Here is a 25,592-nt window from a genome sequence, read left to right on the forward strand (position 1 = left end):
CTGAAGCCCGCGTACCACAACTAGAAAAGAGAAAAACCCGTACACCACAACTAGAGAGAAGCCCGTGCACCACAAAGAAGATCCCGTGTGCTGCAACTAAGACCCAAAGCAGCCAAAAATAAATAAAATAAATAAATCTTAAAAAGAAAAAAGTAAGGATGGCCTCATAAAAACTGCATAACTTTTGGAAATACAATAGGAGGATTATTTTCCTTTACTTTAAGCATAATAATTTGTGGCAAAATTTTAAAATAATTACAGCTATGCTTAGTGAGCGTTTATTATGCTCTACTGTTTAGATACATTATTTCATCTTTTTTCAACTTGTACAATAAGTGTGGTAAATACTGTCCCCATTTTTCAGATTAGCAAACTGGGGATTAGAGCAGTTAAGTAAACTTCATTTATTCAATGCATAATTATTGAGCACTTAATGTTTAAAGAACTAGGAATGTAGAAGTAAACAAAATGTGTAGTTTATAGCCTGGAGGTTGATGGGAGTAGTAAATAAACAAACAAATATGTACATAACATAATGTGTGGAGCATTGAAGTGTCATGAAGAAAAGTAAAGTGAGATAAGGGAAGGAAAGTGACGAGAAGCCCACGTTGGGTTAGGTGGTGGGGAGTGAGCTCTGAGGAGATATTTGAGCAGAGTCCTGGATGAAGTGAGGAAGCGAGACCTGTGTAAAAGCCTTTCCCAACTGGGAAGTAGCAAGTGTGAGAAGGAAAAGCAAGGACGCCAGAGTGGCTGGAGCAGAGTGAACAAGAGAAAACTCTCTGCTGAGTGTGATGGGCACTGGATGATTTGAGCAGGACAGTGATGTGATCTGATTTACAGCTATAAAGCTTACTTAGACTGCTCTGCAGAGAGTAAATTACAGAGGAGCAAGAAGAGAAGCCGGTGACCTGTCAGGAGCCGATGGCAGTGGTCCAGGGGAGAGATGATGGTGGCCTGGCTTGGGCTGATAACTGTGGAGGTGGTGAGAAGCGTCAGATTGACTTGGTTTGTATTTTGATAATTTCATGCGTGTTCATGATAGTGTGGCCACAGATGAGGTTTTATTTGTATATATATCTAAATTTTTCTTGAAAACAGTTGACTTACAGTGTTGTGTTAGTTTCAGGTGTACAGCAAAGTGATTCAGTTATGATGAGGTTATATTTTGAAGGTGGAGCTGATAGCATTGCAAGAGGTCACACAGCTAGAGAATGGCAAAGTCAGGATTGAAATCTAAGTTTGTCTGTTTCTACAGCTCTACGTAGCACAACTCTTCCAGGCTGCCACAATGCTAAGTAAACATTAAGCAAAAAGCAGAATGGAAATGAAAGTCCATAGCAGCTTCAAGTGTTTATCAAGTACCTACATGCTTGAAGGAAGGCTTCGTGGCACAAGGCAAAAAACTCCGGACTGGATGGATAGGAGGTTAGGAGATCAGAGTTCAGATTCTGCTTTTGCCATGGATTCTTCCTCAGCATGGGTCACATGACGTCTAATGTCCCTTTAAGCTTTAAAGCTCCCAGTTTGTGCTATTCAGCCCCTGGGGAAACATAGCCAACTAGTAACAGTGCCAACCACAGGTATACAAGGGAAGATAAGATTGATAAGCATATGATTAACATACTGATTATTGTAAGAGTAGATGAGAGGTGGCAGGACTAGACTGTCTTTTCAGTTTCAGTACTATTTGCTTTAGTAAAAGTATTTGGTTTTAGTATACTGTATTACTTTCAAGGAAAAGAGGAAGCAAGTCCATATACTGCGTCATTCCAACCTACGGGATATACTAGAATTTTAGTCCTCATTCATCCAAATATTCAAGCATTCATTCCCTCGACAAGCATTTAAAACCTATTGAGTATTAGGCATACTCAGTAACATTTATTGAACAAATTCAGGTGAAGGAAGACTTTGATAAAAAGTTAAAAGAAGAAAAAAGAGAACTTTTTTAGACTTTACATTTGGTTTTTTAAGGCTGTACGACAATCTTGTAAGGTGTTGTCCCTCTTTTTGTCACATTATAAAACTAAGACCTCAAAAAAAAAAAAAAAGCAACTAAGACCCAGCACAAACAAATAAATAAATAAAAAACAAAACAAAACAACAAAAAAAACTAAAACGTGAAGCAGTTTCCCAAGGAGGGTCAGTACTTTACCAGAATTCAAATCTGGGTCACTTGACCTTCTGTCTCACCATATAGGATATTAGGATAGCAATCAAGTCTAGATGGGGTGTAGGACAGTGTATGTACTATATTAACTACCCTGCAAGTGTCCAGCACGAGGTGATCAGTATTTAGAACACAGGTCAGCATACTTTTTCTGTCAAGTGGACCATTACAGTGTCTGTTGCAACTACTCAACTCTGCCCCTGAAGCACAAAAGTAGCTGTAGACAATAAATAAATGAGTGAGTATTGCTATGTTCCAATAAGACCTAATTTATGGACACTGAAATATAAATTTCACATAATTCTCACTTGTCACAAAATATTCTTCCTTGGATATTTTTTTCAATCATTAGAAAATGTAGAAACCATTCTTAGCTTGAGGGCTGTATAAAAACAAGCACAGGCTGGATTTGGCCTGTGGGCTTGTGTTAGTCAGTTTGGGCTGCTATAATAAATACCACAGACTGGGTGGTTTAAACAACAAACAATTATTTCTCACAGTTCTAGAGAGTGGGAAGTCCAGGATCAAGGTGCTGGCAAATGTGGTGTTTAGTGAGAAACTTCTTCCCAGTTTGCAGACAATGGCCACCTTGTTGCTGTATCCTCACATGGTGGAGAGAGATCATCTCTCTCATCTTTCTTCTCCTAAGAGCACTAATCCCATTTATAAAGGTTCAACTCTGATGACCTAATTACCTCCCAAAGTTTCCAAATACCATCACATTGGGGATTAGGGCTTCAACATTTGGGGGGGACACAAATACTCACTCCATAGCAGTTTGTGAGGGGAGCTCCAGCAGCCGTGAAAGGCTCTGTGATCGCTCTTCTCTGTAGGCCAGACCTTACAGTGGGAACTGTAGCCACGGAATTGGGGAACCTAAATGCAACAGGAGTAATTGGATCCTAGGGTTGCAGGGACCAAGTGGCGGCACTGGTGGACAGCAGAGTCAGAGCAGCAATCCGGATAGTCTGACTTGTGCAGACCTATGTCATTGGCTAGTTGATCATGGTATTCCTAGAAGTGAAACAGATAGGAAACCTATGAAATTCTTTTTTTTTTTTTTTCGGTATGCAGGCCTCTCCCTGCTGTGGCCTCTCCCATTGCAGAGCACAGGCTCCGGATGCGCAGGCTCAGCGGCCATGGCTCACGGGCCCAGCCGCTCCGCGGTATGTGGGATCCTCCCGGACTGGGGCACAAACCCGCGTCCCCTGCATCAGCAGGCGGACTCTCAACCACTGCGCCACCAGGGAAGCCCTAAATTCTTACTTGAACAGTATCAGTAGAAAAAGTTCTAGGTCAAGTAAACAAAAGTCTAACCTGAATCATAGAAAGAGAGTCATATCCCTTCAATCAATTCCCAGACTTGAGCTGGTTTACAGACCTCAGTACCCCTTAAATAAAGAAGAGGCTACATCCCCGACAGAAAGGACACTGGCACACCAGCCAAAGTTTATACAGTTAATCTTTCTCCAGACTTCACCAAAGGGACCTACAACCTTTTAGCAGGGTAACTGTGCACTGGGGAAAAAGAAATAATCAAACCATTTGGGGACTAGTGGATGCTGGCTCTGAACTGACATTAATTCCAGGAGATCAAACATCACTGTGGTCTACCAGTTACAGTAGGGGCTTATGGAAGTCAGGTGATTGAAGGAGTTTTATCTCAAGTTTGTCTCACAGTGGGCCCAGTGGGTCCTCAAACCCATCCTATGGTTATTTCCTTAGTCCTGGAATGAGGAATTAGAATAGATACACTGAGGGATTTCCCTGGTGGTCCAGTGGTAAAGAATCCGCTTCCAATGCAGGGGACACGGGTTCGATCCCCGGTGGGGGAACTAAGATCCCACATGCCGCAGGGCAACTAAGCCCACGTGCCGCAAACACAGAACCCGTGTGTCCTGGAGCCCACGCACCACAACTAGAGAGAAACTCACACGCCTCAACGAAAGATCCCACATGCCGCAACTAAGACCCAACACAGCCCCCCCGAAAAATAAAAAATAGATACACTGAGCACCTGGCAGAATCACCACATTGGTTCCTTGACCTGTGGAGTGAGGACTAGTATGGTGGTAAAGGTCAAGTGGAAGCCAGTAGAACTGCCTCTACCTAGGAAAATAGTAAACCAAAAGCAATACCGTATTCCTGGAGGGATTGCAGAGATCACCGCCACCACATCCCCGCTCAACTTGCCTGTTGGCCTGTGCAGAAGGCAGACAGATTTTGGAGAATGACAGTGGATTACTCTAAGCTTGACCAGTTGGTGACTTCAGTTGCAGCTGCTGTACCAGATGTGGTTTTTATTGGTTGAGCAAATTAATATATCCTCTGGTACCTAGTATGCAACTATTGATCTGACAAATGCTTTTTTCTTGATACCTGTTAGTAAAGACCACCAGAAACAGTTTGTTTTCAGCTGGAAAGGCCAGCAATACACCTTCACAATCCTACATCAGGGCTAAATCAACCCTGCAACCCTATGTCATAATTAGTTTGCAAGAATTTTGATCACCTTTTTCTTTCACATCATATCACACTGGTCCACTGGTCCATTACATTGAAGACATTATGCTGATCGGACGTAGTGTGCAAAAAGTAGCAACTACTCAACTTATTGGTAAGACATTTGTGTGTCAGAAGGTGGGAAATAAATCTGAGAAAAATTCAACGACATTTCTTCTTCCATGTCAGTGAAATTTCTAGGAGGTCCAGAGGTGCAGGGCATGTTGAAATATCCCTTCTAAGGTGAGGGATAAATTGTTGCATCTGGCCCCTCCTACAAACAAAAAAAGAAGTCTAATACCTAGAGGGCCCATTTGGATTTTGGAGGCAACATACTCCTCATTTGGGTGTGTTACTCCATCCCAAGTGGTAGCGGCAGATAGGAATGCTGTTTGGAGCCTTCGGCAGGGCCCTATAGGGAAATCACAGCACAGGTCCTCAGGATTTTGGAACAAAGCCCTATCACCGTCTGCAGATAACTACTCTCCTTTTGAGAAACAGCTCTTGGCCTGCTACTGGACCTTAGTAGAGACTGAATGCTTAACTATGGGTCACCAAGTTACCACGCAAGCTGCTCATTGTGAACTGAGTGTCATCTGGTCCACCAGACCATAAAGTTGGGTGTGCATAGCAGCGTTCCACCATCAAATGGAAGTGGACTATACATGATAGGGCTGAGCAGGCCTTGAGGCACAAGTGAGTTACATGAAGAAGTGGCCCAAATGCCCATGGTCCCCATTTCTGCTATACTGTCTTCTCTCTCCACCATGTGAGGATTCAGTGAGAAGGTGGCTGTCTGCAAATCAGGAAGAGGGCCCTTACTGGACACTGAATCTGCCTGCACTGTGACCCTGGACTTCCCAGCCTCCAGAACTGTGAGAAATAAATGTTTGCTTAAGCTGCCCAGTCCATGGCCTCTGTCATAGCTGCCCAAACTGACTAAGACAGAAATAGTAGTTTGCCAATCCCTAATCTAGCATTCAGATGAGCACTGTCCAATAGAACTTTCTGTAATAATGGAAATGTTCTATATCTACACTGTACAATATAGTTGCCACTAGCCACATATGGCTATTGAGCGCTTGAAGTGTGACGGGTGCAACAAAGGAGCAAAAATTTTTATCCTTCTTTTTCATTCCTGGAGCCTTTTACCATTTCTTTAAGGATTAATACAGTTTCCCAACCAGTTTCCCTGTCTCCAGTTTTACTTTCCTCCAATCCATCCTTGCTAGAGGGACTTTTCTAAAATATACGATGCTGGCACTTCTCCAAAGCAACGTTTCCTGGAAACTTCAGAAAGAAGTTCAGCCTGTTAGCATGACACATAAATCTCTTCATTAGGAAATCACAAAGAGGTAATACACCTTCCTCTGTTTCATCAGATAAGTGATGATAAATTTCTTGAGGGTAGTCCTTTATCATACTTTGCCTCCACTAACATTTTACACAGTGGCTTGCTGAATGATGCAGGAACGAAAACTTGATTTTGCCCATGGAAAGCTTAAGTTAGAAACCCATTTCTGGTACAGTCTAGCAGAGTCACCACAGGCATTTAATCACCTTGAGCCTCATTATATTTCTTTTTTTAAAAATAAATTTATTTATTTTATTTATTTATTTTTGTCTGTGTTGGGTCTTCGTTGCTGTGCACGGGCTTTCTCTAACTGCAGCGAGCGGGGGTTACTCTTCATTGTGGTGCACGGGCTTCTCATTGTGGTGGCTTTTCTTGTTGCGGAACCTGGGCTCTAGGCACGCGGGCTTCAGTAGTTGCAGCATGCGGGCTCAGTAGTTGTGGCTTGCGGGCTCTAGAGCACAGGCTCAGTAGTTGTGGTGCATGGGCTTAGTTGCTCTGAGGCATGTGGGATCTTCCCAGACCAGGGCTTGAACCCACGTCCCCTGCATTGGCAGGCAGATTCTCAACCACTGCACCACCAGGGAAGCCCGAGCCTCATTATATTTCTGTGCTAAATGAAAATGATAACTAGGATTGTTGTGATGATCAAATGAGTTTGTGGAAATCCTCTGCTTTTAGTAAAAGGCTATACAAATGCTAGTTGTTGTTATAATAAATATTGGGTTTTGAAATGTCTCTAAAAAGCAGTACTGGGGATTCTCTGGAGGTCCAGCGGTTAGGACTTGGCACTCTCACTGCCGGCACCGGGTTCCATCCCTGGTCCGGGAACTAAGCTCCTGCAAGCCACTGCCAAAAAAAATAAAAAATAAAAAATAAAATAGAATAAAATAAATAAAAAGAAGTACTGGCCTGATTTTACCTAATATATGTTCTGACTTTTAAAGCCAATCTGCATGAGATGACAATATAGATATAGACCTTAGATGTTCAAAGGAAAGAGGGATGAAAAGGCATAATTTTGCCCCATTTATTCCAAACATTCCTTTGGATTATGCATTTTTCATGTTTAGGTCTAAGACTGCTTTCTTCAGTTTTGTTTTACTAAACAAAAATGTCAGCAATACCAATAGACAGTTGATTTTTTTTTTTTTTTGGCCACGCAGCATGCAGGATCTTAGTTCCCCAACCGGGGATCAAACCCACACGCCTTGCATTGGAAGAGTGGACTCTTAACCACTGGACCACCAAGGAAGTCCCAACAGTTGATTCTTGAGAGTTAAATGGCAATGGCATCATATGAGCAGCTCAGAAAAGAAAGAAAAAGTAGTAATATCTTATTTTTAAGCATCTACAGGGACTTTTCAAAGGGGACTTTCTCAGTGAGTTCTCCTAGGAGTAGGAGGAAGGTCACTGCTTTAGATAAGAAAATAAGGTAAAGAAACAATGTTAACCTACAGGGAGAAGTGGTAAAGGACAATTTACCTTACATAGGCAGTGGTCTCTTACCTTCCCTAGGGACATCCTGATCACAGGATTTATAAGATTAAGTATACTTTTCATTAGACCATATTACACTTTGCGATGAATTTATATCACTAATTCATTTCTCAGTTCTTGAAATGAGACTCCACCATCTTAAAACTTGGAAAAAGAAGGCACTGTTTGTGATCAGTATGCTGTTTTTTGGTGAAGGACAGTAAAGATTTATTATTCCTTGAACTTAAGGTTGCCAAAGCGCTCGATGGATGTGTCAGATCACTTAGAATGTGTGGCTATCTCTGTAAAACCCACTTCACTCTCCAGATTAAGATTTGTTGGAAGACAGGGACTTGATTCACACAAATTTGCATGTTTGTCTCATCCTGCTTCAGATTAGTTGCCATATGCGTAGAATATAGTAAATTACATTAGCAAACTGGTGGCCGTTCCTGCTTGTTCCCTGCGGTATGCAAGTTTGCAATCTCCACTGAACACTCTGTAAATTCATGTCAAACACATGAATGATATTCATAGGGTAATCATGACGATTCCTTAACCGTCCACCTTATGGGGATCTAGAACACTGTCTTTGAGCCCAAGAGAGGAATTGCCGGTTCCATCCCCAAACTGCCATGCGCCCCAGGTAACAAACCCTGCAGCTACCATGGCATTTCCTTTCACTGACACCTCATCATCCAATCCTCGTGGTATTCTCTTCCATCTCACTCTTTGCAGTTCACATAGGCTTTGATATATTTTAGATGTTCTTAAAATTTTTAACAGCCTAATCAGAACTTTTCATATCTTAGTTACAGACACCCTCCCCAAGAGGAAGAAGACCCTAAGCAAAAGAAAGCGAGCACTGGGGAAGGTGAGACACTGGTATCTAAACTGGAAACCTGGTCACTTTTCCACAGCAAGCAAGGCTTGTACTGGGAGGGGGGATTGGAAGACGAGGACCCCACGTGACCTCGGGGGCCCGAGGCTAGCCGACCCCGCCCCCTCCCTCGCCGCCGCCGTGGCCGCCGGGGGGCGCATGCGCAGCCCATGGTAGTGATGGAGGAGAGAAGATGGCGGAAGCGGAGTGAGTTACTTGCTGGTGACTAATGTCGTAACCGGGGGGCGAGTGGGGGGCAGCGACACGTCCCCTTGAGCTCAGGGCTCTTTCGCGGGCAGTGCGGGGAAAGGGGGACGTGAGAGCTTTCTTATCGTGGAGGACCCCGCTTGGCCCTTGTGGGGAGACGGAGGAGAACTGTAAGGGTCCAGTTACCTCCAGGCGGGAGCGCCCCTTCCGCCGTGTGTCCCCGGATTTGCGGGGCCCTGTGCGCAGGGTTGTCCCTCGGACCCCGACCGTAGGAATCTTCCGGAAGATGAGCCCGACTGGACCCCTCAGGCGCTGTCATCCCTGCAAGTGGGCCCCGCGGGCAGCCTTGTGACGGCTGCCGAGCCGGGGGCCCGCGGAGGCTGGGTAGGGCTGGGCGGGCACTGCCAGGCCTCCTTCGCGCTCGCCTCCTAACCCCCCCCCCCACCCCGCCCAGCGCCACCCCACTGCTTCTCAGTGGGAGAACGCGAGACGTGGGGCTGCTCACCGCCCTCCCCCGGGAGGCTTGGAGGAGGTGTCGCAGCGCCGGCCTTGCAGCGGCGGGGTCTGTTGCGAGTCTGACGAGGCTGAAAACACCCTGCAAGGAAAGATCTTCCTTTCCTTCGGGTCTCTGACTGCAGTGTTGATGCCGCCCTAGAGGGCCACATTCCTGTGTGGCGGTGTGATGGTATGCTTAGTTAGCGACTCAAACTTAGTGTTTCCTGGGTAGGCCGCTGGTGCAGCAGAACTGCCGTTTGTATTTTGCAGGCAAAACTGTGCGTAGACGGCGGAGTTACCAAAATTGTTCTTTTGTGCCAGGTCTCCAAATGCAGTGCACTGGTTTGGCCAGTTCTACCCACCGATGTTTAGACCTGTGTCTCGCATTTGGATTCTCTGTGACCATATTTAGTTAGTTACTGAACTGCTTACCGTAGGGTTTGAGGTTGGGCACATGGCTGAGCAGAATAGCACTGTAAAAGGACCAGAATTTAAGCTGGCTTTTTGCATATCTTGGTACGTGGTTCAGAAGTGCTATGACAGGTAGTAATTTGGTAAAAAGTTTATCTACCGCTATGTGTGTATGCTGTTGAATAGTTACCATATGATGCTGTGATTTGATGATTGGAAGGCAGTTTGCAAAACTACAAACCGCCCTTCCCCCCCAAAATAAACCCAGCGAAGCATAAAGATGTGTTATTTACTAATCAAAATAATTAGTAAGAGTCAGCTTCCCCCCCCCCCCCACTTTTTCCTTTCACTTTTCCTCTTATTAAATCGGGATTTTTTTTAACCATTTGATTCCTGAAAGAACACATAAATACTATTTACATACATGATATATGAAAGAACAAAGAAAATTTGTACATAAAAGGACACCGTATGGGAATAGTGCGTGCATACACAGTTAGTGCCAAATTCCTTTGTCTTTTCATGAAGTAGAAAGTGTTCTTGTTACATTCTTGTCAATGCTGCTTCTATGAGGTGGGTCAGGTTTTGTCTCTCAGAAGAAAAGACTGATAAGAAAAGCAGATAAAGCCAGTATATTCTCAAGTGTGCTTTTCACCATTGTGGTGCATTTCTGACCCTTCAAAAAAATACTGTAGTTCTCGTTTACTAACAATATTAAGCCCCTCAGAATTGACTTAATATGTTGTTTGAACTTGTTAAAATACAGATTCTGTATTTAGTGGAATTTTGTACCACAGCAGTGAAATGAGTTTGTAATATTGTAGGGAAAAGAATCAGTGTGGTACAAAACTGCACTTTACTGTCTGTACATGAGGAAAGTGACATAATTATGCTGTTTTCAAAATTTGGAGCTATTACTTGTGAAAAAGAGATTTTTGTAAGGAAGTGGAGAAATTGTTTTCAGCTGCTTCTCTTATTTACCCAGTCAGAGTAATGTGCTTACGAGTGTTACTCAGTTATTACATGTAGTGAGGACAATGTTGTAGAATTAGAGGGAAAGCAGTGTGAGTTAATAAATTATTTTTTAAATTATTTTCTAAGAGAACTTATTTTTAAATAAAGTATATATGGTAACCAAAAACTAAGCTAATTGACTAAACTAAGGTAAACTACTAAACTAAGCTAACACAAGTCCATAGGCATCCTATTTTAATGTCTAGATAAGAATGACTTTAATTTGTAATTAGTATGGTCACAAGAATATAAAGAAATATTTTAATACTCTGACATTGCTTCAGTTTTAATTTTCCTAGGTAGTTAAGTATTCCGTCATCACCTGTTTAGGTTTCAAAACACTCATCTTCCTTCAACAATAAAAAGGTAAACTTTAGGCCAGGCTTTATCTGAATTACATATCCTGAGTCATTTGAATTCAAATTTAGTAGGTATGAACCATTAAATATGCTATATATTTGTGAAGTATTTTTCCCTGGCACGTATTTATGGTGACTGTGTGCTCTCTGTATTTAATGAGGGCCTTCTTAGAAATTTAGACTGTTGCTGATTATTTCTTGGAATAATTATTCTTTAAACACCATAAGATAATGCTTTTGCCAATATAAATCCTTTGTGTTATCTGCTAGGTTTAAGGACCACAGTACAGCTATGGATAGTGAACCAAACCCTGGAACATCTTCGGTATCGACAACAACCAGTAGCACTACCACGACCACCATCACCACTTCCTCCTCTCGAATGCAGCAACCACAGATCTCTGTCTATAGTGGCTCAGACCGACATGCTGTACAGGTATTTCAGTTACCATGATGCGTAGGCTAAGACTGAGGATGTCATTACTTTTTGCTTAAGCCAGATGAATCTATTGTTTCATGTCCTCAGATGAGTTACATGATACCCTCTAAATGAGTACAGTTAGAATTGTTCATGTTTGGAACAAGCAACAGAGTTATGGAATAATCATTCTATTGAGAGGGCCTACATTTGTCAGCGTGTAGCTTATAAAACAATATGTTGGGAAAATTATTATTGGAAGGTCTCTAGGTACTGCTACAACGTTGACAAACTCAACCAAGAGCCCCAACATGAAGAATGGCTCTAGGTTTTTCTGATTATTTTACATTTGAACCCAAAATATGGACTTAGGATCTATTCAGATCTGTTCAGCTCTGTAGATACGTTAAGAGGTTCATTTTAAACCCAAGTGGCCTAAGAACCCTAAACAGGAGGATCCATTCAAGAGCTCTAAGGGGCAGAGGAGGAAGGGGATATTTAATTAGGAAAAGTCTTAGGCTCTTCACTTAGTTGGGAAAATAAAGTTTACGTCGTTAACCTTTATAATAATGGAGGTTGAGGCAATATGGTATAGCATGAAAAGGGCATGGGCATTGCAATCTGATGTGCTCTTTGAATTCCATTTTCTTCATCATTAGATATGTAGCCTTGGGTGAGAGGCATAATCTCCTTGAGCCTCAGGAAACTGAAAAATGAGGATGAGACCACCTGCTTAGTTAGTTATGAGGATTAAAGGAAGCATCTAGAATTGTGTGGGGCACATTATATATACTCAGTAAACAGTAATAGTTAATATATATTGAATACTTGCTATGTGCCAAGCATTTGATAAGTTCTTAATATGGATTTTCTCCATTTAACAAATGGGAAAACTGATGTTGTAAATTGGCTAAATAACTTTCCTAAACCCACATAACTAGTTGGTACTGTAGCTTTAGAGTTGTGCCCTTGGGACTTCGCTGGTGTCCAGTGGGTAAGACTCCGAGCTCCCAATGCAGGGGGCCCAGATTCGACCCCTGGTCGGGGAACTAGATCCCACATGCGTGCCGCGACTAAGAGGTCCGCATGCTGCAGTGAAGATCCTGCATGCCATGGCTAACTTACTTGTTTGTGATGTAGTCATCTCCCTGATACATTTTTCTAGAGTGGAGATCCCAGTATACTGGCTATTTAGCTGTTCTGTGGCTTAGGATTCTGAAGCTACTGTGGAGTAGAATCAGAATTGTTGGAGACCTAGTCAGTTCAGTAAGAATTCAAACTGAAATGGAGAGTGTGTTTTTAATGTTTTTCACTTTTCTCTGAGGCAAGGGATATAGAGAAGAGTATCTAGAGCTTGAGCATACAGATGATGTGACATTTTAAATGCCATTTTGTTCTCTAGCTTTACCTAAGCTGGATGTGTTAATAAAAAAAAGTTATTGAAGGTGTGTAGATACAGATATATCTCACAAATAGCACTAACTCTAATTCTTATGAGATCATAGAATTGCTTCCCTTTAAATGTAATCAAATCAATATTTACTGAACTACCTAAGTAGTTCTTTAATACCTTTCAGCTTTCTTTTTCAGTCCTGAGAATCCTCTTCCCCTTCTTTGCTCCTTCATAGGAACAAAATAAGAACAATATGCTGTATCTTTAATATCTTTAACTTGCATTTAAAGAGTCTCTCTCCCATGAGTATAGTGTTGAATCGTAATGAAAGACTGTGCTGACAATAGAAAAAAATTACTATACTCTGACAGAAATATGTGCCAATAGGTTATTCATTTTTTATTTCAGTTTGATTTTAGAATTTTGTTATGGAATTAGAAGAACATATATAGATTTACCTGACGAAAAAGACATATTGTTGTGATTCTAAATCACAATGCAGATCTATAGTCCCCTGCAACTAGGTGTCAAAAGCCTACATTGGTTTTGTGACAGGAGTCTGCAGTAGGTATAGCAGTCTTTTTTTTTTTTTTTTTTGCGGTACGCGGGCCTCTCACTGTTGTGGCCTCTCCCGTTGCGGAGCACAGGCTCCGGATGCGCAGGCTCAGCAGCCATGGCTCACGGGCCCAGCCGCTCCGCGGCATGTGTCCGGGACACGAACCCACGTCCCCTGCGTTGGCAGGCAGACTCTTAACCACTGCGCCACCAGGGAAGCCCGGTATAGCAGTCTTTTGTTGGGGAATTGAGATATGAAAACACGAAGGTAAAAAAACACAAGGAAATACACTTTCTTGGAATTTGGATAAAGAGATTCATAGGTTTGTGGTAAAGGTGTCCTGACTCAGAAGCTCAAGCTGTAGGATTATGGCTCTATTACTCCCTTAGCTCTTTGAAAACTCTGGTTTGATGCTGAGATTTAGGGTGCTGTTTCAGAGTCATCATGGGCATGATGTGACTTTAGGATGTGTTTGCAGAGTACTGGTAAGTCTGACTTACCATTTGGACAGATAAAGGATTTTCCTCTCATTAGAATACTTGCTTTTCTATACTTATCGATTTATGAAGTTCAGGTTCATAGTTTTCAATAGTCACAGTCATTAACACTTTACCAGGAATTTTTTTTTTAGTAAGAACAGTTTTATTCTGTTTTGAAACAGTTGAATCTGACATTTAAAAAACATTTAAAAACATTTAAAAAAGTGATTAGTAATTTCCTAAAAAAATAGCTTTATAATTTTAAGTGGTTATTAATATAATGAAGCTAAGTATTTTCAGACATTTAAAGAAAAATACAAATGAGAAGGTAAAAATCACTTCTAATCTAGCTACCCGTCAGTAGTCTTTTAATGTTTTCCTGAATATTCTTTAAAATATTTTAATATAAATCGTATCTTACTCTATACACTATTTAGTAACCTGCTTTTTCACCTAATGATATATTTGGGAATTTTTTGTTAATAGATATATCTGCTCTGTTCAATATAGTAGCTACTAGCTGCATGTGGCTATTTTATATTTAAATTATAATTAAAATTCAGTAAAATTAAAAACTTAGTTCCTTAGTTGCACTAGCCACCTTGTAAGTGCTCAGTAGATTCGTGGCTGCTGTATTGGATGGCACTGATCTACATTGATATTCGTAATGCTTGCAGGGTATACATATCCTCGCTACACAAGCTGCAAATCCTACCAAGTTTTATCCAAAATGGTTATACCAATTTACATTCTTACTAACAGTGTATGAGAGTATCTGTTTCTCCAGTAGTAGTAATATTCTTTTAAATCTTTATCCATTGGAAAGTTGGAAAATAGTGTCTTAATTTGTAACTTTTGACTACTAGTGAGATTGAAGATCTTTTCACATGCTTACTTAGCACTTTTTCCTTTTGTGAATTGCCTCTACTGGGTAACTTTAATTTGTACAGATTAGTGAATCCTAGTGATATGTAACTAGGAGAGAACTATGTTAATAAGTTTGATGACATTGAACATTAAAGTAGTGAAATTTTATTTTAGTTTATTTTTTAACATTTTTTTAAAAAGTACATGCACAGACTCTAGACAATGCTATACTTTTTTTTTTTCTTTTTTTTTTTTACTTATTTTTATATTTGGCTGTGTTGGGTCTTCGTTTCTGTGCGAGGGCTTTCCCTAGTTGCGGCGAGCGGGGGCCACTCTTCATCGCGGTGCAAGGGCCTTTCACTGTCGTGGCCTCTCTTGTTGCGGGACACAGGCTCCAGATGCGCAGACTCAGTAGTTGCGGCTCACGGGCCTAGTTGCTCCATGGCATGTGGGATCTTCCCAGACCAGGGCTCGAATCCGTGTCCCCTGCATTGGCAGGCAGATTCTCAACCACTGCGCCACCAGGAAAGCCCTTTTTAACATCTTTATTGGAGTATAATTGCTTCACAATGTTGTGTTAGTTTCTGCTGTGTAACAAAGTGAATTGGCTATATGTATACATATATCCCCATATCCCCTCCCTCTTGCGTCTCCCTCCCACCCTCCCTATCCCACCCTTCTAGGTGGTCACAAAGCATCGAGCTGATCTCCCTGTGCTATGCGGCTGCTTCCCACTAGCTATCTGTTTTACATTTGGTAGTGTATATATGTCCTTGCCACTCTCTCACTTCGTCCCAGCTTACCCTTCCCCCTCCCCGCATCCTCAAGTCCATTCTCTTAAAGTAGTGAAATTTTAAACTGCTGCTTTTTTAATACTTTATTTTATGGTTAAGATTATGGTTTGACATTGGTTCAATTGACTTATCACAGGTAATTCAGCAGGCATTGCACCGCCCTCCCAGCTCAGCTGCTCAGTATCTACAGCAAATGTATGCCGCTCAGCAACAGCACTTAATGCTGCACACAGCAGCTCTCCAGCAGCAGCACTTAAGCAGCTCCCAGCTTCAGAGCCTTGCTGCTGTTCAGGTGAGACGGAACTGAATTAAGAACTTATGAGGCCAAAGTTGACATGACCTGCAGATAATTCCTGAAAATAAATATGTTGGTATTATTTTAGAGTTTTCAGGTGTCCTGTGATTATTTTTTCTTAAGGAAATATAATAGGCTGCCAGATTGAGGTTAGTTTAAAAACAAATGAATGTGTTTTATGTGTTACTCTATTGCTAACTTTTGTCCCTCTGCTTTTTAATCTACATTGCAGAAATGCTATACTAATGTCATGGTTTTGTGTGTAAAATTTTAGGTACAACAGTGAATAGTTAGGGTTACATGAATCTTATCTACATTTTAACAAAAAAGGTTTTTTAAATTACATAAGTAATTTACACTCATTAAAAAAAAACAAACAGTATAAAATTGACCATAAGAGGTAAAGTATAGAGGTATTCCTTTTCCATATCCCCTGCTATTTTCCACTCTTCAGAGGTGGCCACTAAAAGTTTAATATGTATCCCTCCAGGAATGTTCTGTATAAAAATATGTATGTACACTTTTCTAAAATCCACTCATATGATTCCTACTGCTAACAGGATGATTTTATGATTAAATGCTTATGTTTTTAAAAAGATCTTCATTATTATTGCACTGTTTATTTAAATTAAACTGTATGTGAGATTTAATCTTAAATGTCCTCACCAGAGGAGAATCTCAGTTGACTGAACCTGAAAAAAGGTTTGTTTCTGTTATAAACACATCCCCAGCTGTTACTTCTTCTCGGTAGTGTAATTTTAAATAACGTCGTGTACATGATATGAGTAAGGAAACCGAAACCCACTGGTACTTGATATAGCTCCAATTTCTTTTTCATAACATTAGAGTAGTGATTTCACTTCAAAGAAGACTGAGACCTGTAGAGTAAAACTGACAATGACTGCGGCTATTAAAATAAGATTAGCCTTTGGGTCTTCTGTTTTCACTGTTCAGTGTTTTCTTTTTTTCTTAATCTGTTTGGCTAAAGCTTAATCCATGTTGACTGTAAAATAACTGTAAAATAGATGTTTTGACTTTTATTGTGGTTTTATGGTATCCTGGTACCAGAAAGTTTTTAACTTCAGGCTTTTATAGACATATTATAAAGATTTTATTATTTTAGGCAAGTTTGTCCAGTGGAAGACCACCTACATCCCCCACAGGAAGTGTCACACAGCAGTCAAGTATGTCCCAGACATCTGTAAGTGCCCGAAATTTTTTCCTGGTTTTAAAATTTTAAATTATTGCTTTCCAGAAGTGAACTGTTAATATTTACAAAACTGTTATTGTTTATCTGTTTAATATTATTGAAATAACGTGTCTAGAAACAAGAATGATACATTTCAAGAATTTGGAAATAATGTCAAACTTCTGAAAATCTGAGTCTTAAAAAAGTTTTTGTATTATTTCTTACGTATGTTTTCCCACTGACTGTGTTCACATCTTCTGTGATTCTGAATGATTGCAGTTTTCAGTGTGCATTGAAAGCATGAAACATATAATTCAGGGAATTAAGTCATACTTTTACTGTGATATACTAAAGAATGTCATGTCCTTGGTAGACATCTAAATGTTTCTAGCTCTTTCTGTGCAATTCACGTTTTAGAAATTTTACTTTTCAGTTTATGCTAACTTGAGTTATGTGGGTCAAATTTACAAGTATCCATTCAAGATAGTGTTATTTATTTTGAGAAAGGAGTAAAAGAAAGGTGATTTGTTATATTGCACATATATACTGGGAAATTGTGCAGAGTATCCCAGTTAAAAGAAATTTACAGGTGTGGTAATACTTGTTTAACTTTTTATTTTGATATAATTTCAAGTTGCAAGAATAATAAAATAAATTTCTGTATACCCTTTACTCAGATTCACCAGTTGTTAGCATTTTGGCTCATAGCTTTATCATGCATTCTTTCTATCTACATATATACAGTTACCTTTTTCTGAACCATTTGTGGGTAAGTTGAGACATGTTCCTTTACTCCTAAATAACTTTGATATGTACTTCCTAGTGACAAAGTCATTCTTTTATGAGCCACATGAAGTGGATTCAATTCAGGAAGTTTAGCATTGATACAGTGCCGTTCATATACAGATTTCATCAGTTGTCCCGTATTTCTCAGCCTCATCACTATAGACATTATGGACCAGATAATTCTTGTAGGGGGCTATCCTGTGCGTTATAGGACATTAAGCAGCATGCCTAGCTTAGATACCAGTAGGCTATGCCCTCCTCTTTTCCCTAGTGTGACAGCCAAAAATGTCTGCAGGCACTGCCAGATGTTTCCTGAGGGGCCAAATTGCCCCTTGTTGAGAACCATTGAGTTAACCTAATAACATCCTCTTTAGCTGTTTTTTCCTGATCCAGGATGGTAATACTTTGAAGCTTTGTAAAATTGAATCCAATGGAGTATGGTTTATAGATTGCTGAGGAAGATGAACTTGTGCTGTATTTCTTTAGTTAAGGTTGTGATCTTTACCAAGTACGTGTATGATGAGCATACAGTTATTTTTGGGCTATTGAGCTGATATTTTTAATTAAAAAATTACATTTTAGCATGGAAGTATCCTGGAATGTGAATAAAATTAGTTAAGAAAGAAATTACTTAACGACTTGAAAATGTTAGACTGAAGAAAATGAAAATTTTAAGTAATGTAATTTAGCCCTAAGCATTAATGCTATAGTTACGGATATTGATGTCAGATAATATCGTTAAGTAATACATTGGTAGTTATGGAAAGGACTGGTAAACTGGCTAAAAAAATTATAGCTAAATTCTTTATTCTGTGAAGTACTGGAATGGCATTAGGGTATATATGTATAGAGATATGTGGTCTGAATTTTTTTCCCTTCACATTATTAAAAGGTATCCTTTTAAACCATTTTTGTTTCATTATGATTTTATGTATGTGACTTTTACAATCACAGTTTCAGTGATTGTGCTTATTTTTTATGAAATTGCTAGTGCTACTTGTCATAAACCAGGTAGCCTTGTATGATGAAGAATGCCAGAACCTGTGCCTGGCTGGTGGGGGAAAAGAAGTAGGGAGAATAGATGTCTAGAAAAAACACGGGAATAATACATAGCATTTGTTCTGTTTTCTGTCCCAGCTGAGCAGTAGATCAAGTGAGTGGACTTGCAGTCCAAATTATGATACTCAAGGTAGCTTAGTAAATTTAGCTCAGTCTCCAAAAGAGGGGCAGAGCATGGTAGCAGAAATCTCTAGGTAGTGATAATAATGAGCCGTCAGGTGGCAGTCTGCTGGTTTTCAGAGTTTTGGTTATTTTGAAATAGGTTTCCGATAACAGTGAATGACATGAGGGAAGGGTCCAGCCTCCAGTAGATACGAGGGCTACAAGGTAGGTTGTCAAGTCACCAGCCAGGTAGGTTGGGGTTCAGAGTAGGAGTGGAATGCCAATGGGGAAATGGAATATTGTATTTTAAAAAACGAAGTAAGAAGTCCAATCATACACCTGGGGAAACTGTGTATGTGGAGGAGACCATTGTTAATTGAATGTATAGGTATTTAGTGGTGCCAGCATCCTCTTCTTTACTGTCATGAGAACAGAAAGGCTAATTCTAGACTCTTACCAGTAGTGAGAGTGGTGGTTTTTTTTGTTTTTGGTGTGTGTGTGTGTGTGTGTGTGTGTGTATGATTGATTGTCTCTAAAACTAGTTGGGACCAAGTCTTTAGGTTGATGTCTGTACTTCAATTTAGTGGGACTAAGATTTAGTCTTTAAATTTGATTTGCTAAAATGAAATCTAAGCCAGTTAAAAACTCTTATGCAAAAAAAAAATCAACAAAGTTAAAAACCAGCAAAATGGTTGAAAATGTATTTGCACCATATATGTCACCCAGCTTATATTTGTAAAATACCAAGGGCTCTGTTATATTAGTAAGATAAACAATGAGAATACACAAAAGACCTGCATTGGTAATTTTCAAAAGAAAGACTACTTTTGGGTTTTAAACACATGAAAATATATTAACCATATTAGTAATAAAGAAATGTATGTAAAAATAGCAATAATGTTCTATTTTCACTTGTCAAATTAGAAAACAGGGAAAAACATTGAGACAGTAACAGTTGTTGGCAAGTATGGTACACTCATACACTATTGGTAGGAATGTATAATAATTGGTACAACTTTTCTGGAGGGTTATTTGGCAGTGTGTATGAAAATTTAAACTATGCGTGCCTTTTCACATAGCAGTCTGATTTTTAGTGATGTCATTGACTAAATATGAGAGATAATTATGACATACATAATTATGCAAATATGCATGGTTTGTAATGGTGGAAAATTATAAACAATACAAATGTTCAGTAATTGAGGATTAGTTAAAAGATAGTTAATTCATACAGTGGAATACTATAGCTGCTTAAAAATGTTATGTGTGTGTATATAAAGAGACTTAGGTTTTCATTAGTTATTAGGTGAAAAAAGCAAGAATATATCATCTCATTTAACTTATTTAATAGGTTATTCTATTTTTCAGTTCTGAAATTGCCATTTGCTTTTTCTTTGTATCTTCTGTTTCTTTTGCTGAGAGTTTATGTTTTCATTTGTTTCAAGTGGGCTCATAATTGCTTGTTCAAAGCATTTTTATGACTACTGCTTTAAAATCTTTGTCAGATAATTAAAATCTTTCATCTTGGTGTTGGCATCTGTTTATTGATTGTCTTTTTCATTCAGCTTGAGGTCTTTCTGGTTCTTGGTACAATGAGTGATTTTTGATTGAAACCTGGACATATTGAGTATTATGTTATGAGATTGTGAATCTTATTTAAATTTTCTGTTTTGGCTGGCTTCTGAAAGAGCGTTTGCCACATCCTTACTGCCATTTGGGGGTAGAAGTCCAGGTTCCCCATTTGGTTTCCATTGATACCTGAGGGATGCTCCTTGTAATTGCTAAGTGAGCATGAATTCTGGCTCACTAGGCCTCTACTGAGGTATCTCTGGCTAGGAGGGATAGGAATGCTGCGTTACTGCTCCCCACGTGGTCTCCACTGATACTACAGGGATGGGCTGGTTTGTTGTTCGTGATCTTTTACTGCTTGGCTGGTATGAAAGTCTTGGCTCTCTACCTGGCCTTCTCTGGCACTAACCTGTTGGAAGGATTTGTGGAATCCGGGTGCCTCATTACAGCCTGACGAGGGTAGAAGCCTAGGTCTTTGCTAATGTGGATGTGGATGGGGCCATAGTGTTTTCTGTGGCGTTTGGCTGGAGTAGAGCAATTATTGCCTAAAAGTTTTCTGTGTTGCTAGGCTGTCCCTTTTCTGATCCTTGGCTAGAAAGAGCAGCCCATTGGAGCTTTTTTTTTTTTTTTTTTTTTTGGTCTGTACCCACTGCTGTTTCTGGGTTACTGACTTGTTCACCTTTATGTTTGGGTTATATGAGATTTAAAAAGGAAACCCAGGGAGCTTGCAAGCACATCATTCACTGGATCCTGGAGTCTGCTTTTCTCCACCTTTTAGGATCCTCTTACATTTATTTTATATGTAACATTCGGGATTTTTAGTTATACTTAGGGGGAGGAGTAGGGAGAAGCATGTCTATTCCACTTTCCTGGAAACAGAATTCCTATCATTTAACTTATTTTTTAAAATTTATATCTATATGTCTGTCTGGTTATGTAGGAAGAAAATCTGTAATACACAACAAATTTAATCAGTGGTTATCTTTGAGGAAGTAGGTTGAAGAACTTCATTTTGTCTAAATAAAACATGAATATACTCTTGTTGTCTAAGATACTGACAGTACAGACAATACAGAGTAAAAGTGACATCCCATTTCAGTAGTCCCTTTTGCCCTGACAAAGTTTTATGTGAAGCTTTCCTATCTTATTCCTGTACATTTCTATACATAAATGTAAATAGATAGGCTATGGTTAATTTTATTTGTTTGTTTTATTGTAAGCGATCATTCTGTATCTTTCTTTTCTAAGTCTTTGGGCATTTTCAGCTGGAAAGGATTATGTGGCTAGAAATTGCAGTCATAGGTCTATAAATGACTCAAAGGCTGTTTGTATCTCATTCCCTTTCCCTTTCTTTGCTGTTTTTTGGCCCTAGAATCTACATTAATCCCAGATGTTTTGACTTTAATTCACTGTACTATTCTGTCAAGAAGGAAAAACCTTATTTTTGATAGCTTTCTGGCTCTGGTGTCAGACAAAATGAGCTTTCTTTCTTTTTTTTGGGGGGGGGGGTGTGCCACGGCATGTGGGAACTTAGTTCCCCCACCAGGGGTTGAACCCGTTCCCGCTGCTTGGGAGTGCAGAGTCTTAAACACTGGACCACCAGGAAAGTCCCAAGATGAGCTTTTGAAGCCCAGTTAGTTTTATGACTTTATTCATTCATATATTAACTCATTTATTCAACAAATATTTATTGAGCATTTAAACACCGTTCTAGGTGCAGGGAATACAGCAACACAGCAGATAAAATCTCTTGTCTTTATGGAGCTAGGGATAGATAGATAACAGGTAAACTAGTATATAATATGTCAGATGGTGGTAAGTTCTATAGAGAAAGATGAAGCAAGGAAGGGGAATGGGATGAGGGAATTTGCTCTTTTAATTAGGGTGGTAAGGGAAAGCATTGCTAATAAAAATGGCATTTGAAGGAGGGTGAGGGAGGCAAACATGCTTAAGGAACAGAAAGGAGGGTAGTGTGGCTGGAGTGGAATGAGAGAGTGGGAGTATGTTTAGAGATGACTTTAGAGAGGTAATTGTAATGTAATCACGAGGAGATTATTAAACCCTTGGGTTTTACTCTGCGTGAGTTGGGAAGCTACTGGAAAGCTGTTTTAGTAGGGATGTGACATGATCTCACACAGGCTTTAACTTAGGTACAATTTTGAGAGTAAGTTCTAGGGGCCAGTGATAGAAGCAGGGAGACCGGTTAAGTGGTTCCTGTAATAATCCAAGAGAGAGAGATATTGGGGGCTTGGACCGTGATGGTGACAGTAGATGTGGTAAAAAGTGGTTAGCCAGATTCTGAATTTTTTTTCTCCAATATTTTATTATAGAAATTTGGATGTTTTGGGACTTCCCTGGCGGTCCAGTGGTTAAGACCCTGCGCTCCCAATGCAGGGGGCGTGGGTTCGATCGCTGGTTGGGAAACTAAGATTCCCACATGCCTCATGGTGTGGCCAAAAAAAGAAATTTGGATGTTTTGAAAATAGACCTAACAGTATGTGCTGAGGGATTGAATAAGAGATGTGAGGAAAGGTAGAGTCACCGATAACTGTAGTATTTTGGCCTGAACACCTGGAAGAATCTGCTAAAGCAGGTGTTGGAGAAGAAAATAAGGAGTTTGGTTTTCAACACGATGTATGTTAGACACCCACCTATAGATGTTGAGTAGGTGTTGGATATATGAGTTTGGAGTTCATGTGGCAGGTCTGGTGATTAGTGATGTCTTGTGCATCTCATTGACAATTCAAGTCAGAAGAGTACATGGTGACTTTACTACCAATTGTAGAATATTATGAGAGAAAGTTTGAGGACATAAGGGACCTGGCTTCTGGTCTTAATTCTGTGACTGACTGGTGGTGTGACTTAGGGCAAGTCATTTAACCTCCTTACACCCCTGTTTTATGTAAAATTAAGTTGTCTAATTAGATGGTTTTTAGTCTTTTCATCCATGTGTCCCTGGGCCTAGATCAAGGAGAAGGTTCAGTAGATGGTGCTATGCACTAAATTGCATCCCTCCCAAATTCGTATGTTGAAGCCTTAAACTCGCATGTGACTATATTAGAAACAGGGCCTTTAAGGAGGTGGTTAAGGTTAAAAGAGGTCCTAAGTGTGGAGCTCTGATCCAGTAGACCTGGTGGCTTTATCAGAGGAGAGACATCAGAGATCTCCCCTCTATCTGCTGAGAGGTAAGAAGGTGGCCATCTGCAAGCCAGCATAGAGCTTGCACCAGAAACTGAATTCGCTGGCACCTTGGTCCTGGACTTCCTAGCCTCTAGAACTGTGGGAAATAAATTTCTGTTGTTTGAGCTACCCAGTCTGTGGCACCTTGTTATGGCAGCTTGAGCAGACTAAGATAGATAGGGCTCTGAGCCTTACCTTAAACTTTATTTATTTATTTAAAAAATTTTTATTATTGGCTGCATTGGGTCTTCGTTGCTGCGCTTGGGCTTTCTCTAGTTGCGGCGAGTGGGGGCTTCTCTTCGTTGCGGTGCTTGGGCTTCTCATTGCGGTGGTTTCTCTTGTTGTGGAGCATGGGCTTTAGGCGCAGGGGCTTCAGTAGTTGTGGTGCATGGACTTAGCTGCTCCACGGCATGTGGCATTCTCCCGGACCAGGGATGGAACCCGTGTCCCCTGCATTGGCAGGTGGATTCTTAACCACTGCGCCACCAGGGAAGCCCCCTTACCTTAAACTTTAGACAGAACAGTTCTGTGATCTGTTTGAATCTGGGAGTTCTGAATAAGATGGTGTGTGAAGAAAGGGTTCTATTAAAAAAAAAAATTTGAGAACCAGTGGTTTAGATATTAATCTAAGATTCTGTAGGGACTTAGCCTATCACATAGTAGGTGTGTAATAAATATTTGTTAAAAGATGAAGTTTAATTATAATCATCAACTAGAACATGTAATACATCGTATTAATTTTAATTCTTGGTTATCTTGGTACCGCAAGTGGTTTATCTTCAGTGCAAAGAATCATTTTAGGATATATTCTGATTGCCTGAAATTGCATTATGGAAGAGAGTCTAAGTCCTGACCTCAGTGATGAGATTCTTTTGTTGTTAGTTATGAGCAGGCAGCCAGTTAATCAGGTTTACCTATTGTCCCACACTGTGCTAGTGGCCCTGGGGGTACACATGAGTCAAAGTCCCTTCCCTCAGAGACAGTAATAGACATTTGAAGAACTGTGCCTAGACATATCAAACAGTAACCAACATAACGGTATATAATCAAGTGATAAATTCCATGGGAGTTAACAGAAAAGAGATCTTTGGGGATTGGAGTAGTTGAAGAAGGCTTTTTGTATGGGACTTAAGCTGAGCTTTAAAAAATACGTAGAGTTTGCAGAGAAGAGGACTCATCCTGAGCTCATGTTCCTGAAATAGCAGAGCTTAGTTTCATGGATTCATTCCTGAATGGGATTCTTTGCTAGTCTCCCACACTCCTGAGGATAATCTGTGCCAATATTTCTTTATTGAATGCCTACTTGGTGCCAGGCGTGGTGTTAGGTGTCAAGAATCCAAAGTGAACAAACGTCTTAGAGTACAGTGGATATAGTCTACAGACATGTAAATAGTCAAAGGACACTGTGATAGGAGTTTTGTTTTACTGGAGTTATCTTCTAATAACTTGCTTGTAAAGGGTATGTGGAAAATAAATTTGGAATCTTTGTAGTCCTAAAAATTCCCTCCCCATATCTTTTTAATGATTATTTGTATGTAAATTCTATATTGAAAATGATTTTTCTTAGGAAACTTGAAACCATTGTTTTCAAATTTTTAGTATTACCAAAGAAAAGGCTGATTTTGTCTTATTATCACTAATTGGTACTTTTTCTCTTCAGTCTTTTGGGTTTGCCTGTTTTCTTTAGCTTTTCTGGAGTTTCATGAGGCTCTCGAGATGTCATTGAGTTCAGACACTTTTTGGACTCTCTTAGTGTGACACTTAATGTTCATGTGTATGAAACTAAAAAAGTTTTAACAAAAATTTATTTCCTTCTATTTTTCTCTGTTCTCTTTTTTGGAGCTCCTTAGTTGGATATTGGTCTTTCTGGATTGATCCTTTACTTCTTTTAACTTTTTACTCATTTTCTGTCTTTATCTTTTTATTCTGTTGTGACATATTTCCTTACCCTTTTTTTTAATCCTTTCGTTTCACATTTAAAAGAAAATTTTAGTTCAGCCTTTGTATTTCCAATTTCTAAGAGAATTTTCTTATTCT

The 25,592-nt window shown here is 39.9% G+C and overlaps 1 protein-coding gene across 10 annotated transcripts in view; it reads left to right on the forward strand.

The window, feature by feature from the left end:
• Positions 1–8,531: 8,531 nt before the first annotated feature.
• Positions 8,532–25,592, forward strand: part of PHC3 (polyhomeotic homolog 3) — an 85,077-nt gene continuing 68,016 nt past the window's right edge. For 5 of the 10 annotated variants that reach the window (XR_003433810.1, XR_003433811.1, XM_027111952.1 and 2 more), the window contains exons 1-4: positions 8,534–8,589; positions 11,139–11,304; positions 15,512–15,667; positions 16,794–16,871. Coding sequence is in view for 6 of the 10 variants with exons in the window: in XM_027111952.1 (XP_026967753.1) it covers positions 8,576–8,589; positions 11,139–11,304; positions 15,512–15,667; positions 16,794–16,871 (414 nt within the window). In the remaining 4 variants the exon portion in view is untranslated. Of the gene's footprint in view, positions 8,590–9,170; positions 9,275–11,138; positions 11,305–15,511; positions 15,668–16,793; positions 16,872–25,592 lie in introns of those variants that run through there. The other 5 variants (XR_003433813.1, XM_027112003.1, XM_027112013.1 and 2 more) reach the window with 3 other exon arrangements.

The sequence above is a fragment of the Aethalodelphis obliquidens genome, unplaced genomic scaffold (genome assembly GCF_003676395.1).
Source record: "Aethalodelphis obliquidens isolate GAN/ISIS:26980383/991018 unplaced genomic scaffold, ASM367639v1 scaffold1, whole genome shotgun sequence".
NCBI lineage: Eukaryota > Metazoa > Chordata > Mammalia > Artiodactyla > Delphinidae > Aethalodelphis > Aethalodelphis obliquidens.